Below are 17,373 nucleotides of genomic sequence, written 5' to 3'. Positions count from 1 at the left end.
CGTCTCATTTCAAATCGGTTCAGAACACAAGGAAGACGGTGAAGAGGAACGGCGGGAAGACATCTGAAGAATGAGAGAGAAGGAGACGGAGATAAGTGCAGACTGTTCCGATGATCGTAATAATGAAGACAATTAAGAAAGACACAGATGAGACACAGCTGTTGAAGATCAAAAGATCGACTATAATCTTGTCCATGATTATTATGTATTTAATCTTCGGGGGACTACTGTATAATTTGGAAATACAAAGCCTCGGAGGAATTTAAGCAATTAATCTTTGTGTCGGCGTTTGCATAATCTACAGGATATTAAATAGTTAATCTGTTCCTATCAGGTGAGATGTAATCGGAAATGTTTGAAAATGGGGAATTTTTGGCAATTTCGGAAGTTGCTGAAATTGCCGAAATGGCCAATAGGTGGAAATTTCGGCAATTTTAAAACTTAACTATATTTCGAAAATTTGAAAATTTTAAGCTTAACACGATTCGGTGTAAAACATTTTAACATTCCGTAGGTAATTTTCTTACAAAAAACTAAATATTCTGCCACAAAATATATGCTAACTCTTAAAAGTCTTTGGGATCCATGGGGCTTTGAAGAAAGGTAAAAGTGTTGAAAAAATGTAATTTATCTGAAAATAACTTATTATGTGTATGTTTAAAACTTTGAAAGGATTTAAAAACCAAAATAATTTTAACATATTCATTTTTTCCGAAAATAAAAACTTTCAGACAATATTTGAGAACCTTTTATATCATTTTTAAATAATTCAAATTATTTTCTACACTATTAATTCATACTACTGGATGATAGTACCGAAATGGGCAGTTGCTCCAAGTATATATAGTAAAAAAATTCAAAAAATTTAGAAAGCGATTCCAATGAGCATGTGTACAATCAAAACACAAAAACTAAATTTGAATTCCCGTGTAATATAATTTGTCCGCGAAATTCAAATTTCAAAGATAAACTACAGTTTTCAGTATGTTCCAATTGACAATACTCCTTCTTTAATATTTTGCACATTTTTCAGACACGTTTTCCGGGCCAGAGGGTGATTTTGTTTTCCAGCAATGAAATAATCTTTCCTGTTATTCACAAAAATTCGGCATTTTGTTAAGCAAAGTTCACAGAATCAGCGACGTCTAGAGTTCGGATTGCATTTGTAAACAGATGGTGGACGGACGGCGTCAAAGGGCACCCTGCTCGCTTCTGCTACTGCTCTCTGAGCACACATTGCTCTCCAGTTTTTCTTGAATGATCAGTCTGTCTAGACGGGAACCGAGTGTCTAGTGTCGCTGCTGTGCTCAATTCTGAAATGGCTTTTTCGTTTTACGAGCTGCAAAAGTGCCTCCGTCGGGAAAGTGGGGGAAAAGGGAACTTGAAAAAAACTGTATTTTCAAAAATATGTGTTTCGACAGATTTAACTACGAGTACAGTACAATATCGGTTTTCTAATGGGCCAGAAATATGGGGTCTTACGGATTTTCTCAAAACACCAAAATATAGGAATACTTTTGATTTAAAACAGTGTGAAGAACTCGCAAAAAAATCTAAAAATTCAAAAATATATATATATATGTGATGGGAGATAAGTCCAAATTTATTTCGGACCAATTTCTTATAATTTTTTGTTACTGGATCTCCCGCCTAAGCCTATGCTGTAGCCTGATTGTTTTAAAAAAATCCTAAACTTTTGAAATGTTTAATTCAAACTTTCTCGTAGCATTTATTGTGAAACGTTTTCTTCAAGACACTTCTGAATTAATCAACAAAAATAATATTTTTCCATCACTTCTTGTCTGATATTTCATTTTCACCTGCACTCCTCGTCGCATCAAAACAGAGAAAAAGTTATAAAATATTCCGTACTTTGATGTCGAAACATCAAGTGTCCAACTCAAGGCTATAATTGCTGAAACTTGACATTTCGAGTTGACGAATATTCAACGTATCTCATGTTTTTTAAAGAAATAATAATAGAGGGGAGCAGGGCACACAAAAAATAATTATACAAATTTATGAATGTACAAAAAATTTTAAATATATTTATAGTTAGTCAAATATAAATTTGCAATCGGAATCTAAAAATATTATGGTATTCTGTGAAATAGAGATTTTCTTCACTTGGATTAATAAAATAGGGGTCCTCAGGCACCCGAAAAATCTAAAATTTCGAAAATTTACAAATTCGGCTACTTTATAATTGTCTTTAAAATTTCCAAAACTCAGAATATAAAATCTCTGTAGAATTTTCTGAGTTGTGAAGGAAAATTATTTATTTTTTTTACAAAAAAGCCTGCTACATATAGTAAAAATAAGTTTTTTGCTTATTTTTGAGTTTTTTTGTTTCAAAATAATTTTTGAAAACGATAATTGTAGTTTGGCGATTGGCAAAAATTCTAAAACTCGGTTTTTTTCGATTGCTAAACTAATTTTTTCTAAGAGTTCTAACACTTTTTTAGAAATCCCAAAAATTTTCAGGTGTTTTATATATTTTTCGGCCTTTTTGGACCTTTTGGAATGTGCGTATTTAGAGTAAATCCCCACTACTCCACCATTAAATGCTAATCTTTTCAAAATGTTCAGTGATCTTAGATTCAGGCCACAGAACGCTATTCATAAAGAGCTTTGACGTACTTCCTGAAATAAGCAGATCCATTCAAGATAATCCGATTTGGTGTCCAAATGAAACATGTCTAATCCCGAATATGCCATTTAAAAATCATGTGGAGGGAGTATACTCCTATTTTGGGGAGATTAATTAAAAAACTGTGTGTCCTAGGGGGCAAATGAAATTTTTGCAAATTGCCGTTATCAGGTTTTGGCAAATTTAACTATTCGGAAATTTTTATACAAATTGTGGTTGTGCAATATTTTTTTGAAATTTCACTTTTTTAAACTGCAAAACTAAAGGCATCATATAAATTTTCCTAGAACTGTAAATGAATTCCATGAAAATATTTGAAGAAAACGCGAAAAAATTTAAAAACAAAAAAAAAACGCGGAAAAATTCAAAAACACATAGTTGCATGCAGGGGTATCAGCAATTTCGGCAATTGCCAAAACTGCTGGAATTGCTGGAATTGCCGATTGATGGACATTTTCGGCATTTTTTCGTACTAACTATATTTCGGAAATTGAAATGGTTCATTATAATATAATAGATTAAAGGCTCCTAAACATACAAAAAGTATCAAATGTATATTTCCGGAAATTCTAATTTCCAATCGATAATTTCGGCAATTGCCGGTTTTGTGAATTTTCGGCAATAGCCGAAAATTCGATTGCCGAACTGCAATTGTCCGGCACCCCTGGTTACAAGTACTTTTTTTATTAAAAATCCCTTTAAAATATTTTCGGTAAATTGATCATCGGCAATCTGTCAAAAATTAAATATTCTGACAAATCGGCAAATTGCTGAAAATTTACTTTTTCATAAGATTCATAAATTCTTGTTCAGATCATTTATTTGTTTTAGAGCCATGATGTTTGATGTCATTCAAAAAAAAAAAAACAGCAGGAGCAGACAGCGCTTGGTTTTTCATCAACGATTTCTCGTGTTTTCTGGGCATCAGACAAATCCCACTATTTTTCTTTTTATTCTACTAAAATAGTTTTTTTTTTCGGTAGGGTCACAGAGAAAGCGACAGCTGTGTCTAGACAAAAAGGCATTAATAAGTCGTACTTTGGTGAAGATGATAGGGGACCATGTGGAGGAAGGTGTTCTTGTCAAGGTTGGAGTGAAATGTCCTCTACGATTGACGACTAGTTACAAAATTTTTATATTTTCGAAATGACATGTTTTCACAGATACGTAGGGAGCGCTTAAAATATCTACAAAATGAAAAATTTAATAGATCTCGAACAAATAGGGAATTAATCTGAAAATTTCCAATTTTTTACAGCTCTCAAATTTAAGTTATCAGAAAGAAGTTATGGCTGTGGAGTTTTCTGATTGTAACAAAAAAAAATCGGTTGTCTTTTAAAGATAATCAAACATTTCTAAACCACGTAATTTATTTAAAATAACAATTCATGTAATGAAAAACGAAAATATTCAGGTCGATTTTTTGTGTGACATTTACCAGAAAATACTGCTCTTTTTGATGAGAAAGTTTACTAACAATAACATCGAATTGAATATTTTGGACAATCAAACATTTCTCAGTATGGCATGGCAGTTTGGATATCACTTCGTTTCAAGAAAAACTGTAATAGATGAAATATTGTTTAAAACCGTTTTAATTATGTTAAAATATTCAATTATCGAAAAAAAACAGTGGTGAAAACTCAGATGATATAAGTTTAGAAGTCGAGCGAAGCTCAAAAGTTTTCAAAACTTTGATTGAATTCTTTGAAAATTCTAAAATTGTTGTTCCATCTTCAAAAGACAAGCCATTTCAAATCATTCTTATCTGAAAAAATTGGAAGCTATGATCCTAATTGTTTGAGATAATGCAGCGTGAATGGGGATTTTTTGAAACATACTTTTTAAAAAATGTCAAAAATTCTACATATCCAAATAGAAACTGAAGTGTTTCAGGTTTTTTTTTGACATTTTCAGTCAAAGTTTTCGGCACACTGCCAAATTATTGAAAAATTTGAACTTGATCAATGCTTCAAATCATATACTACGACGTTTGATTGAATACAGATAAATAAAACACAATCGAAATTCAAAAAATCGTACCACCTAGCCGAATAGGTGAAAATTGAGTAATTGCCATTTTTGAATGTAACTTAAAAAATGTTAAATGATTTTTTTGAAGTGTTACTATGATATTTGATTATTTTAGCAGCAGCTTTCTGATAAAATTTCATTTCAAATCTGGTATTTATGAAGAATCACTTTTTTCCGTTTCGTTTTTTATTTGTGAATGTAAACGGATTCTATTAGATCAGTCTATAAATCGTAGGCGAAAAAATCACCAAACAAACAAAAAGACAACATTTTTATGAAGCCATTTTATGTCATCTTAACTATGTGATGTTAGAAAGACTAACGGTCAATAGACAAGTGGAGAACAAACATTCGGAGTAGGAGTAGATAACAATTGTTGCAATGTGTAAGAAAAGCAAAGAAAAACTATTCAGAACGGGTTTCCTGAACAATTGATCTTTAGTTTGAGAACAAGAAATTACGGAAGAATATACTAATAGATAAATTTAGAGTCGAGGGATTTAAACTATAATTATCCTATTTCATGAATCTGAAATTTCAGAAGAAAGAGTTTTTCAACTTTCAGGGTAATCTGTAACTTTCTCTCAAATGTTTTCAAATAACTGACACACTGAGGTTTCGATACAGATAAAAACTCACGGTATCATAAATTTCAAATTGTGTAGCGTTTGCCTCCTTGTCTATCGGCCCTGAAAACGCTTTCATTTAGAAGATAACTTGTTTAAAAAATTTAAATTTTAACTATGTTTTGCGTGAACTTTCTGTTTTTCTATTTAAAAAGCCTTTCCGTCCTTATACCCCCCCCCCCCCCAATTTCATAAAAATTAAGAACATTTCTCGATATCTTCACAATTTTAAATATTCTTAAAATATTCATAACAAACTATGTGCTCGGTGAAACCAAAATACATTTCACTGCCAGAGCAGGTACGTTTCTTTTTCTTGGATAAAGCGAGTAACATTTCTTTTCATTTAAAAAAAACTCAGAATTCTCTGTGCTCGCTTCCGAACTCGGGATGTTGTCAAGTAGAGGTAAAGATAGGAAGATCGAAATGGGAACAACAAAAGGCGATTCTGGTCAAAGTGGATGGTGAGCCGGCTGGAAAAATCTTCATTTACTCGTGAGTTTGAAAAAATTGGCAATTTGCATTCTAAGGGGGTACGCTACACGCCCGGCGGGGAGAAGTGTACCAGTCACACCTTCGAATATCTATGCAGGGAATGACTATATGTATTTCCATTTAATATGTAAAATATGTGCTTCCAGACAACCTCTGATTGGCCAAATGTATCCCCTTCACGAATTGAAAAGTATGGGAGTAATCTGCGAGAAAGCAGGAGATTTTTTGGTGAATTTGGTGACAGAAAGAGGATTGAAACTCACGTTCAAACCAATCGGATCTACTGCAAACTGTTTTGTGACTGCCTTGGTCAGGTACGTTCACATCCAATTGCTTCACTTTTAATGAAAAAGAAAGCAATTTTCAGCGGGAATTTCACATCATTGACTCACGAAACTCACATAAAAACACCGCTTCAAAATCAAGAAGCAACAACCTCTCCTACTATAGAATCAGATCTGACAGATAAACCAGATACAAATGTGTATACAGGATCACGAGAAGGATACGTTGCACCATCAGAAAAAGGATCAAACGAGAAGAAGAAGGAAGTAGTTCCCAATGGTGGAGATAAATCTGTTGAGAAGTGAGTGAGGCTGTTATGAGCATACGGGGAGTTCCGGGAACAGCGGGAAAATATCGGGCAAACCATTTGTCCGGTTATTTATCCGGTTGTAGTCCGCTGTCGCACGGGACGTCCCTTTTTGTCCCTAATAACATCCCTCCTTTTCCAATTTAATATACTTTCAGTAAGAAGGGATCGGACAGAAACGTGAAAAAGACACCTTCAAAAACTGTCACAAAACCTCTATTGTCTGAGTCACGGAAACGGAAAGAAGCCAAAACATTAGCTACGACGCAGTCACAAGATCTACCAGCTCCAACGAAAGATGAACCAGAGGTACTCTTTTATTGTTTTTTAGATTTATAATTTAATTGTTTAAGCGTACGAATTCCGAGCCTGACAATGGAGAACAAGAAAAGATTAAAAAGGAGAAAAAGAAGGGAACTGAAACATCCTTAAAGGATGGGAAGAACAAGTTGAATGAGAAGATCGTGAAGCCAGCTCCAACAACAACTCCAGATGCAGGTAATGGCGGATTGACACCTGGTAAAGAAGACAATAAGAAGACTGTGACGACATCTTCAGTTGAGATTGAAGTTCCTGAAAAGAAGAAGGCCGTAGAGAATGCAGGGATTATCAAGATTTCTTGATCTGAACTTTGATATTGATTTTATTCTTTTTCTCACTATCAGAATAAAATACTTCTCTCATTTTTTCGTACTTTTACTCTACTTTACGTACAGTTTAGGATAATAATCACATAAGTGATAGAACACTACTTTTTGAATAAATCGTTTTCTTTTAGTAGTTTTAAATCTGGAACTTCATGAACTTCTTTACCAAAAGTTTATAAATAATTTACTAAATACTTCATGTCTTATTGCCTACAAGCCTACTCGCCTATTTCGTGCCCGCCTACTTACTTTGTGTGGCCAACAACGGACGGCCTTTCTAGGCTCTAGATGACGTACAGTTGAGGCCCACTTTAATATATGTAGTAACATTATTGCGTTCTTGAAACAAACAAAAATAATTCAATACATGCCATTTATTTCGAGTTGCAAATAAAAAAGAGTTCTGATTCAAAAGATCCGGGATAACTCGATGTTTCACTTCTTTCCCCTCCAAACAACATTAGCCAAAATCTCCTGTAGTGCATCACCCCAATCTCTCTCGTTACCATTCTTATCGCAGATGACAACTTGTGGAATGTAGCCTTCCCACCGAAAATTCAATTTCTTGAAGAATTATTTTGCAAACTTACATGCTCAACACGTTTACGACTGATTCCACAAATTTGATTGATTGTCAGTCCGGTCAATGACAATGTACCTTTTTGAGTACAAAGGACATGAAGCTGAAAAAAATGTCAGTTAAAATTAAAACAAAAGAACGTTTGATTGAAAATCTTACCTCGTTATAAAACTTGTCTGCAGTGGTCCGTTGTGTCGGTGCAGATACGAGGACATCTTTGAGAAGGCGAATAACGAGCTGGCAGATGAGGTTCTTCACCGTTGTCTTCCGCTTTCATTGCACTCTCATTTCGACGAACTTTAAGACCCATTCCAAAATCAGACAACTTCACAAAACCATTGACTGAGATGAGGCAGTTACGAGCAGCAATATCACGATGAGTGATAGACATTGCATGAATGTAATTGAGGCCAGCTGAAGCATCATGCAAATACAGAAAACGTTCATTAGTTCCAATTCTGTCTCCAAATTTGATGAGATGTCCTTGAAGGTTACCACCATTGCAGAACTAAATGATCAGAAGAATCGGTAAACGATCGACAGCACTACCAAAGAACTGAAAATATTTAGATCAAGAACTTCTCATTCCTAAAATCCTTACCGATGTGACATTTGCGTGACGAAGCTGACTCATAACTTCTGCCTCCTGGATAATTTCCTTTTTAATCTTATTGGCTTTCACATTCTTTGTTGGATCCATCGTATCGCCGAGAAGTTTCGTGGTTTTCAGTGCCACATTCACCATTTGATTCTCCAATTCGAGCTTTCCACAGAAGACATCACTGAAATTTCCGGTGCCGAGTAGATCCTAAACGATCGATTATTATTATTTCCTAGTATGTATTAAGTACTCACGTCTTTCGGAGAATATTTAATACGATCATGAGCAATCATGTACTTTCCCTTGGAAATTGCTCGTTTCAAGAAGAAGCCAGCTCCAATTGGATTAGTTTTGTAGAAGTTGGTGAGGTCAATAACTGATGAAAATTGATTGACTGACAACAATCCAAGAGCCCATTTGCCAGCTTCAACGTCGCATCTGAAATTAAAAATTAATCGATATTTTAAGTGCTACTTTACTATCAGAAATAGAATAGCGTGACGCACGGCTTTACCTACGAAACTCTTCCTATAAAGTTACTTACTTGATAGTCAAATGACTGTGAATCCGTTTTTTATTGAAAAATGACAAAATGAACTCGAACTCCATAATACGATTGTCAGTTGCTCGAATCAACTAATCTCCGCATCTTGTGAGCTTCGATTCAACTAGATCTCTAGCCACCATTCCATGATAATATGAAACTCCTTCGAGTGTCCGAATCTCCTTTAAAACAATTTCCGGAGTTGTAATCCTTGATTTCCATTCAGTTTCATCAAGTCCTGTGACTAAACCCTCCGATTTTGGGGCGATTTTTTCACGGCTTCTATTCGATTGACTATCATTCTCCTTTGCAGAAATTGAACTTTCCTGAAAAAAGAATATATTCATCAGTACCCACAATACAAATGTGAGCTCCGATTTTAGATCTGCGCTTGAATGGTGGATTTTGATTGTTTTTTCATGTTGATAAACTTTGCACGAGAAGTTTTAAAAGTTGAAATAAATTTATTTTGTGGTGATTAAAGGTGAGAGCTTCTTGCCACGTAGCAGCGGGAAAAAATTGGTTTTATGTTTGGTTTGTCACGTTTCAGCCACTTACCTTGAATATTTATTTAAAATTTGAATTAGTACCAAAATATCCTGAAAAAGTTCACGTTTTAAATTTTAATCACAATATTTTCAAAAATCAACTGATAAGAATCTGATGTGTAAAAAAGTTAGTTTTCAAAATTTATTTATTTATTTCTCAATCGGATAGTCTCAAGGTAAGCGGTTCAACTAAAATAGCAAAGGTTTTCCGGTTTTCAAGTTTTGCGGAAAATGTGAATGCAAGTACGTACGAAGGCATACACACCTGTATCATACCTGTTTGCCTACGCTCCTGCCTACTTGCCTATACTATGCCTACTTAAATTTACAATAACTTTAACCCTTCAGATGGAAAGATCTCAAAAATCTGCTCGTAAGAAGAAGAAGACATCAAAATCAGGAAATGATCGATCAATTCGAAGTGAACGTAAAAGTAAACAGAAGAAACCGGCAGGCGAGAAAAGTCAAAAAAGTCGAAGAACTCGAAAAAGTCGTGGACCAAAGGGAAATGGATTCACTTCTCGTGAAACTATTCAACCATCATCATCAGGACAAAGTGAAGGAACTACTAGAATGGATGATCAGAAAGATGAGAAGAAGGATGACAAAAAAGAGGAGAAGAAAGAAGAGAGAAAGGAAGAAAAGAAGGAAGAAGTTAAAGAGCCATGGAGTGAAGAAGAGCCTGCTAAGAGAATGGTAGCGAATGGATTCTTCAGTGAGTTTTCCTCATTCTTGTTTTCAGCTAGATATTTTCTATCAAAACAATCATGTTTTTTTCAGCAACTACCAATGTTGGCGGGACATTCAAACAAACCGACAACTTCAAAACGCCGATGGACTCGTGCCCTTCTTTCAAGAACAACATGCACAAAATACGAGCTCCGGATTGTCCAATCCCGGAAGAAAAGCTTGTGAAGTTGACGAATGGTCCGGAGAGTTTCATATGTGCTGCCAAGATCACAGTTCCGGATTTCAACCGAACTATGATCCTGACTCAAGTTCCTGATCTGTCAAGTGCGCCTGACATCGCTGATTTCTGGAGAATGATCCACCAGGAGAGCATAGCTTCAGTAGTTATTGCAGTTATGCCCCTGGAGGTGACACTTCAACAAATCTTGCCTCTTCTGAGCGGAACATACTCCACCTATGGAAAAATGTTTGTCAACAATAAGAAGGTTGAATCAGCTGTCGGAATGACTGAATACTGTTTGGAAATCTTTCCCGATGGATGCTCAAACTCGTTGCTCACTACAGTGTACCACTTGCACAACTGGCGTCAGAAAAGAGGATTGGAGGTTGTGACAGATTTGGTTGCAACGATGGAGAAGGTTATGAAGGTTAATGACGTAAGATATAAAATTAATTTTCTCATCTTAATTAGAATAATCTTACAGAACACTGTTCTTATGAGCATGAATGGTACTGGTCGAGCCGGAACCATGTTAACACTCTTCACAGCAATGCTCCAAGTTCAGAAAGGAAAGGAAGTGAACGCAAAGGAAACGTTGGCAAGTTTGAGAGCTGAAAGATGCGGAATTGTGGACAACATTGATCAATTCGGAACTGTCCACAGATCTATGGCTTGTTGGTTCAAGAACAACTCAACAAATGAAGAAGTTCAAAGAAAAGTCGTCGAGTTTGCACCAAGTATTCAATGATTCCTCTCATTCACAATGAATTGGTTTTTATTTCACAATGTATTCTGTTTTTTTGTAGAGTTATTAAGAATTTTCAAAAACGACTTTTCGGAAGAACTTTTCGAATTATAAATCAGTTCTTGAAATCCGCAGCAGGTTTTTTCTGAAAAATCCATTTTGGAACAGTATGGTGCGCACATTTTTAAATGTTATTTTTCGAATGATTATCACGGATATAACTTGTTGTTCGGGTTTTGCCAAAAGAATAGGAAATTGATTCAGATGTTGCAAAAAACTTGTATAAAGTTGAGCCCAAGTTTGATCTGACACTTGGCAAGCTTCGAACAAAAAAAATTGGGCAAATTTTGAGGTTTGCCTAGAAAAATATTCAGGACTCCCTTTCTACACCTTTTGCCCGTTAAGTATTACATGGCTACCATAGATTTTTGTGCTCAAACATACGCAACTTACTCTTACATTCTATTCAAAAGGATTTGTGCTTTCTCTGTAACCAGTTCATTACATATTCAACTACCCTCATTTTCCTTGGATTCACCTGGTTTGAGGAATGACTAATTGAGAAACGTTTAGTCTTTTCCTCCTGTCCCTCTTATTTCTATTGTTAAAGTGCTCTTTCAGAATTCTCATTTTCTAAACTCGTGCTCACTCGTAGTAAAATCTTTGTGAGCATATTGACTGATTGCTTCTTGGAACTTTGCCAACTGTCAGCTTGCATCGTTTGTAATTTTATCTCTTCTCTTGCATAATCATTCTTCCTGATCTAGGTTCTCCACTTTTTGATATTTTTGAAAATCGAAAACTCAAAAATTTTAATTTTTCGAATTTCTTATCATTCCAAAATTTCGGAATATTTATCAAATTTTGTTTCTGAAGGAAATTTTTTTATTTTCTCTTCGGCATAATCTTTACAGTTTTTTCCCCGCAGAGAGAGAGTGGCTTGTGAGCCTGTAGAGATACACAGACAACATAACTGCCTTTTACCTCTTCTAGAGAGTGAGTTACATCTAGCAGGTGAGCATGTAACAGTTTTGGAGCTCACAAAATCTGATGCAGAGAAACAATTCCTGTTTCCAGCATAAAAAGTCACAAAAACTCTCTATTCAGTAATTGCCACTTTTAGACTGTCAATAAAATTTTTTTTAATTATTTGAAAAGTTTTACTATGGTTTTTGGCCATTTTGGCACTATATGAGTGGTTTTTAAAATTTACCCCCACTTGCGCTACCCCACCTCTTAGTTTATACTTTGAATAAAATTATCCCCTGACCATTGGCTATTTAATTGTTTAGCTGATATGTATCTATTTCTTCAGTTAGACATCACCTTTATCACTTGTCGCTCCTCATTTCCTCCATCTCTTGCCTACATCTCATATTTTGTACGTATTATATTCTTCAACCGGTATTTTGGTATGACTATGCGCGTAGACTCTTCATGTTTTTTCTACTTGAAGCCCATTTTGACTGATAAGAGACTGATTGCAATATCTTGGACTGATGCCAGACACGGATTGCTAATCAGATTGCTTGTGATGAGAAGAAAAAGAAGGAAACATTGAAAAAAAGTAGATTTTAAATTGGAAAAGAACTTGATGGGCAGAACAAAGGACGGCGATGAGGATTCTTGGATTCTCAGAGCCGATGATTTTTTGATAGTGTTTGTTTTGTCCACAATGCCAATTTTGCGAAGTTACTGATAAAAACATCGAAAGATATCCGTATACGTTTGCTTGTGGAGTCTATAAGTTTCCATTCTACAAAAATCCCTATAAGACCCTTCTCACAACTGACTTTATCTGTATCAAATCAACTCATTGGTTTTTTATAAAACTTTTATTCAATCTTGTTCAGCTTCATCATCCTCCTTTTTTGTCGTCTAAGCTTCTTCTCCTTGTTATTTTCCGAAATTACCGTAGTATGTCCTTTATGTGTTTGTTAGGAGGGGCAAAAGCATGGTCAATAGAATCCAGTTCTCTCGATTCGAGTGGTGGTCGACAAGTTTTGAAACTATGGACTAAAGAGAGAGGGACTGATGGAAACAAGGACATCATTATATAACTGACTTTTCAAATGAGAAGAGTACTCGTTTCGGGATTGAAGCCAATTCTTATTCCAAGTACAAGATTGGATTATGGAAAAGTCATGTGTTGTATATAGACACTAATTTATATTTTATTGGAACTGATTGGAAAATAAAAACAAATTAATTGAGAAAAGGAAACTGATAAAGACCAATGATGTAGATGATTTGATCCGGATAGGTAGCCAGTTCTCAATCGGAACTACAATGAGGGCAAAGTCATTCAGAAAGTTGGGTTTCGATAATATGAATACAAAAAATAATCTAAACAATTGATTTTTATTCGATTTTTTTGGAGTTGAAAAGTGTTTTCAAGAAAAAGTGAAAGAAAGTCACAGTTTTGGGTTTAATGATAATAATAAATTATTTTTAAAAGCTAAAATTATAACAAACCTTGATATTTGAAATCTAAAATTTATCATAATTAAGATTATATATAAATTTTCAGTAGAAGCTTTAGTCAAGTGCCAAATTTACCAAAAGTCGGAGGTTTCTGTAAACTCGAAACATTAGTATGTTCAAAATTTCAACATTTGATAGCTTCAACATTATTTTAAAAAAATAGGACTTGTAGAAAATATTCCTGATGGATTTCCAAAATTTACATGATAGTTGAAAACGAAGCAATCGTTCTTTTTTCACTTTAAGAAAGAGGAATACTCGAAATATCTCAAAAAAATTGTTTTGAGGTATTTGTGATTTAATCACATTTCAATTATATGTACTCAGTCCAATATAGAGGTTCGAACCTGCATCAATGCTCAACATTGCTCAAAAATCCGAGATATTGAACAGTTTGGCGATTTACTGAAACTTTGACTGAAAATTTTGAAAAACCTTACAAGTGGATCCCAGTTTCTTCTGTTGTCCACCAACATTAATATGTGTTTTGATGATGTAAGGATTACTGTAAGCCATGCAATGATACTGTAAGGTTACTATAGTTGCAATAAACATCTACTTTGTCAAAGGAACATTTAAAAACTTTGATGTTTTATAAAACTATTTAAATGTAATTAAGCTTAGAGTATCTAATTTATATCCTAAAATTTGAATAAAATAATTTAATGAGCTTCACAACTGTAAATGGAATTGCTCGCATCACTCGAGCTTGGTTCCAAAAGAATCGCGAATTCGTAAAAATGCACCTATAAAAATGTTCAAGCTTTATTTCACAATCAAATCAAAATACTGATAATTTTTGAAACTGAAAGCCTTACAAAAATAATGAGCCATTTTCACAATGTCTACAATAAAGATTTCATTATCAAACAATATCGTAAAGATTCCCGAATTCAAATATCATTTCGCACATCACTGGAGTAACTTGATACCAAAACATTATGGGCCAATGACGTGGCATTTTCATTGTTTCCGCTATTCATACAGCTTCAACTATCCCCCCGGTCACACAGAAGATGTCAATAAAAGCTACGGTAGCACATGTGAGTCAGCTCTTTCACTAGAAGACAAACTTTTTTTTCCTTTCTAATACTCTATGTACTCTCCAGTAGTTTTTCATTTCATTTTTCTCTCATAGCTGTCCGCTTTGTGGACATACAACTTCTTCACCCTTCTTTATTCTACAAACGGGTAATCCTGAAAAGGGCAATCTTTCGTTCGCAATGAAAATGAAAGTGGCGGCGGGTCGAGATTCGGAGGACCTCCTTCCGCAAGGAAACTTAGAAGAAGAAGAAGTCGCGGATATTGTTTGTGACTTCGAGAAACACGAGACCAGTAGGTACATATCTACAGTAATCCTTTCACTTTTCCTTTTTTCACCTCTCTGTCCCCTCCGGACATCGCGTGCCCTTTTACGGTTTGCCGCGGATCTGCGGGATAGGTAATGGGGGAAAGAGATGGAAAAGGAGAATGACAGTAGTTTCACTTAGTGACCTACTTCACACACAACTTCTTACCCATTTTTGAGAAAAACAAAAGTAGTCTGTACTTGACAAGTATACATATCCGATTACGGCTTTCTTCTTATCTTCTTATCAATATTCTATGATCATTCAAATTTTCTTTTTCTACGGCATTTGATGCTTCTCGTGTGGAATTCCAACACAACCGGTTCCCTCATTCAAATAGTATTATCATTCCATAAGTTTATCCATTATGTATACCTTTGTCTATATTTTCCTTATCATATTCAGAGATATCACTTGATAATTTCAAATAGAATATGAAAATTGGAGGCAGAACTGTAAAACAGGAAGCACATATTAACCTAATTTGGTTCAAGAGGGCACTATCATTGTTGAAAATTTTGAAGTTCATGGCTCAAACTCGTTAATTAAATACGACATTGTAGTGGTAACCTAAAAACTATTTTTGTTGAAAAAGATATATTTAGCTCGGAGAATTTTCATAACCAACTGTAACAGGAATCTAAACAACTACAAGTAGAGCTAAAACACAAAGTACTATAGTCCTTACATTTCAACATTTTTTTTCAAATTTTATGAATTTAGAGTCAACAATATAAAGTTTTTGAACATCAAAATATGTTCTAAAATTCTCAAAAGTTCAAAATTTATTGACAAGGCATTTTAGGTATTTTATTCAGATACCGTTTTTCATCTATTAGTCTTGCACCTGAATATTTTACTTTGACAAGTCATAAACAATATCCCAACTGACGTTACCTGCAATTGCAGAAAGTGCATGGTATTTTTTATTTATACTGATTTTTTGCCGTATTGATAAGTTGGCTCTTCTGAGCAAGTCTTATGAAGAGGTTCCCCTATGCGTATTCCAATTTAAAAATGGTAAACCTCACATATACAAATCCTCAAAGGTATCTATTTGAAATCTTAGGGTTGTACCTAAGATTTATAACCCTTTTTTAGTACAAGTAGGGCGTAGTTCTTGATTAGTTCGGAGAAAAAGGATCCTCTAACGGACAAGACTACTTCATTAATTGCGAGTTTTTTATCGCCTCCTTTAGTTCGTAAAAGGCCTCTTCTCTTCTTCAACAACTGCCGCATCATCGAACTTCATCATCTCTGCAAAGTGCGACCTACTTTTTATCCGTATTTTCAAAACTGATCAGATCGCCTTCTTGTTATGTCCTTTGGAAAAGCGAGAAACACACACATACACACTGGCGCGCTAGGTACGATAACTTTTACCTAATGACCCAAAACGGAGAGATCTTCGTTTTGTCCTCTCTCTTCCCCCGTTCCCACGCGTGTTTGCAAACGGAAGTGCAATGCAACTTTCCACAACCGTACCAGTAGTAGCCATCAAGCTGTCTGCGTCTTTGTTATCAAATGTGCATCTCGTAGAGAGCTTGAGCAAACTTTTAAACTGTGTAACATTTCAAAAGTCCAAGTAGACTTTAGAGTGGGATGAACGGAGTGACCATCCTTCGGAGAAGGTGATAACAATACATGGATCAAAGATCTTCAAAAATTAAGAAAATTACATATTTTAGTGAATTCTACAACACGTTTAATTGCTGAAAAATGAACCAACAATTCTGAAAAATTATCAGTTGGTCAAACTCAACAAATCTACAAAAAATTTCAGTATGATAAATCCAACTTTTTGAATCAGGAATTGAAATGGGAACATACTATATGAATTTAGAATGTTTTCAAGTTTGGTTGAAAAGTTAGATATCTAAAATAGTGGCTGAAAGTTTTTTTTTTGACAAATTGAAATTCTCAGTTTTGTTTCTGATTTTAAAAGTTGGATTATCGTATCGAAAAAAAAAATGGAAAAATTACAGTTTGATTAGCACCGAATCTGAACGGTTTTTGCGAATTGCTAACAAATCATAGGATCCTTAATGCTAAGTTAGGTAAAATTAATTTATAAAAATTCCCCAGTGATCACTTTTTGTGGAACATCAATTCAATTTCAACCAATTTTCACTACTTTTTCTTTCGTTTCTTTAAGTCTTCCAGACCTCCCGTCTACAATTTTTTGAAGGAAGGCCTACAATATTTTCTGGATTTTGTTGTTAGATTGTGGTATTATCAAGTCAGAAAATCTTCTGAAATATTATATTAGTTTTGTTGGAAAATAATGACGCAAAGGTTTATGATGAAAGTTTGAGTTAGTAGTACATGACAACTTAGTGTCGAAATTAGAAACCGTTCTGTCAAACTTTGGCAATTTTCTGTGATCCTTTGACAATTTTTACAAGAGTTGATGATTAAATAGATTATTAAAAGTTGATGCATTCCTCATATTTTTACTGAAGTTTGTGAAGTTATAAAATTTCATAGAAATAAATTCTTCTCAGCCTCCTCCCCCTTAACTGAGCAATCACACATAGTTCTCGATTTCAAAATTTCACAATAATGTAG

General features: G+C 34.5%; 2 protein-coding genes, 1 non-coding gene and 1 pseudogene across 4 annotated transcripts; 2 read left to right on the top strand and 2 right to left on the bottom strand.

Moving 5' to 3' along the window:
- Positions 1 to 5,526: 5,526 nt before the first annotated feature.
- Positions 5,527 to 7,075, top strand: C15H7.4 (PH domain-containing protein). Its single transcript, NM_066735.4, has 6 exons — positions 5,527 to 5,611; positions 5,672 to 5,805; positions 5,952 to 6,119; positions 6,173 to 6,391; positions 6,556 to 6,706; positions 6,751 to 7,075. Exons 1-6 carry the CDS (start codon positions 5,570 to 5,572, stop codon positions 7,018 to 7,020), a joined length of 984 nt encoding a protein of 327 aa, NP_499136.1. The 5' UTR covers positions 5,527 to 5,569; the 3' UTR covers positions 7,021 to 7,075.
- A 712-nt stretch (positions 7,076 to 7,787) lies between these two features.
- C15H7.2 lies at positions 7,788 to 9,116 on the bottom strand (annotated as a pseudogene). The gene is made up of 4 exons: positions 8,770 to 9,116; positions 8,480 to 8,663; positions 8,226 to 8,432; positions 7,788 to 8,180 (listed from the first exon to the last, which is right to left on the bottom strand). Coding segments are annotated over exons 1-4 (1,131 nt in total).
- Positions 9,117 to 9,457: 341 nt separating this feature from the next.
- Positions 9,458 to 11,007, top strand: C15H7.3 (Putative tyrosine-protein phosphatase C15H7.3). Its single transcript, NM_066734.6, has 4 exons — positions 9,458 to 9,493; positions 9,666 to 10,032; positions 10,098 to 10,663; positions 10,712 to 11,007. The coding sequence occupies exons 2-4, from the start codon at positions 9,666 to 9,668 to the stop codon at positions 10,973 to 10,975; spliced, it is 1,197 nt and encodes a 398-aa protein (NP_499135.1). The 5' UTR covers positions 9,458 to 9,493; the 3' UTR covers positions 10,976 to 11,007.
- Positions 11,008 to 14,632: 3,625 nt separating this feature from the next.
- C15H7.10 lies at positions 14,633 to 14,758 on the bottom strand. The gene has a single exon (NR_052632.1). It is a non-coding gene; the product is annotated as an Unclassified non-coding RNA C15H7.10 (non-coding RNA).
- Positions 14,759 to 17,373: the final 2,615 nt, after the last annotated feature.

The sequence above is a fragment of the Caenorhabditis elegans genome, chromosome III (genome assembly GCF_000002985.6).
Source record: "Caenorhabditis elegans chromosome III".
In the NCBI taxonomy this organism is placed as follows: Eukaryota; Metazoa; Nematoda; class Chromadorea; order Rhabditida; family Rhabditidae; genus Caenorhabditis; species Caenorhabditis elegans.
The sequence above is the reverse complement of the archived record's forward strand: the minus strand, read 5'-3'. Positions and strand labels throughout refer to the sequence as shown.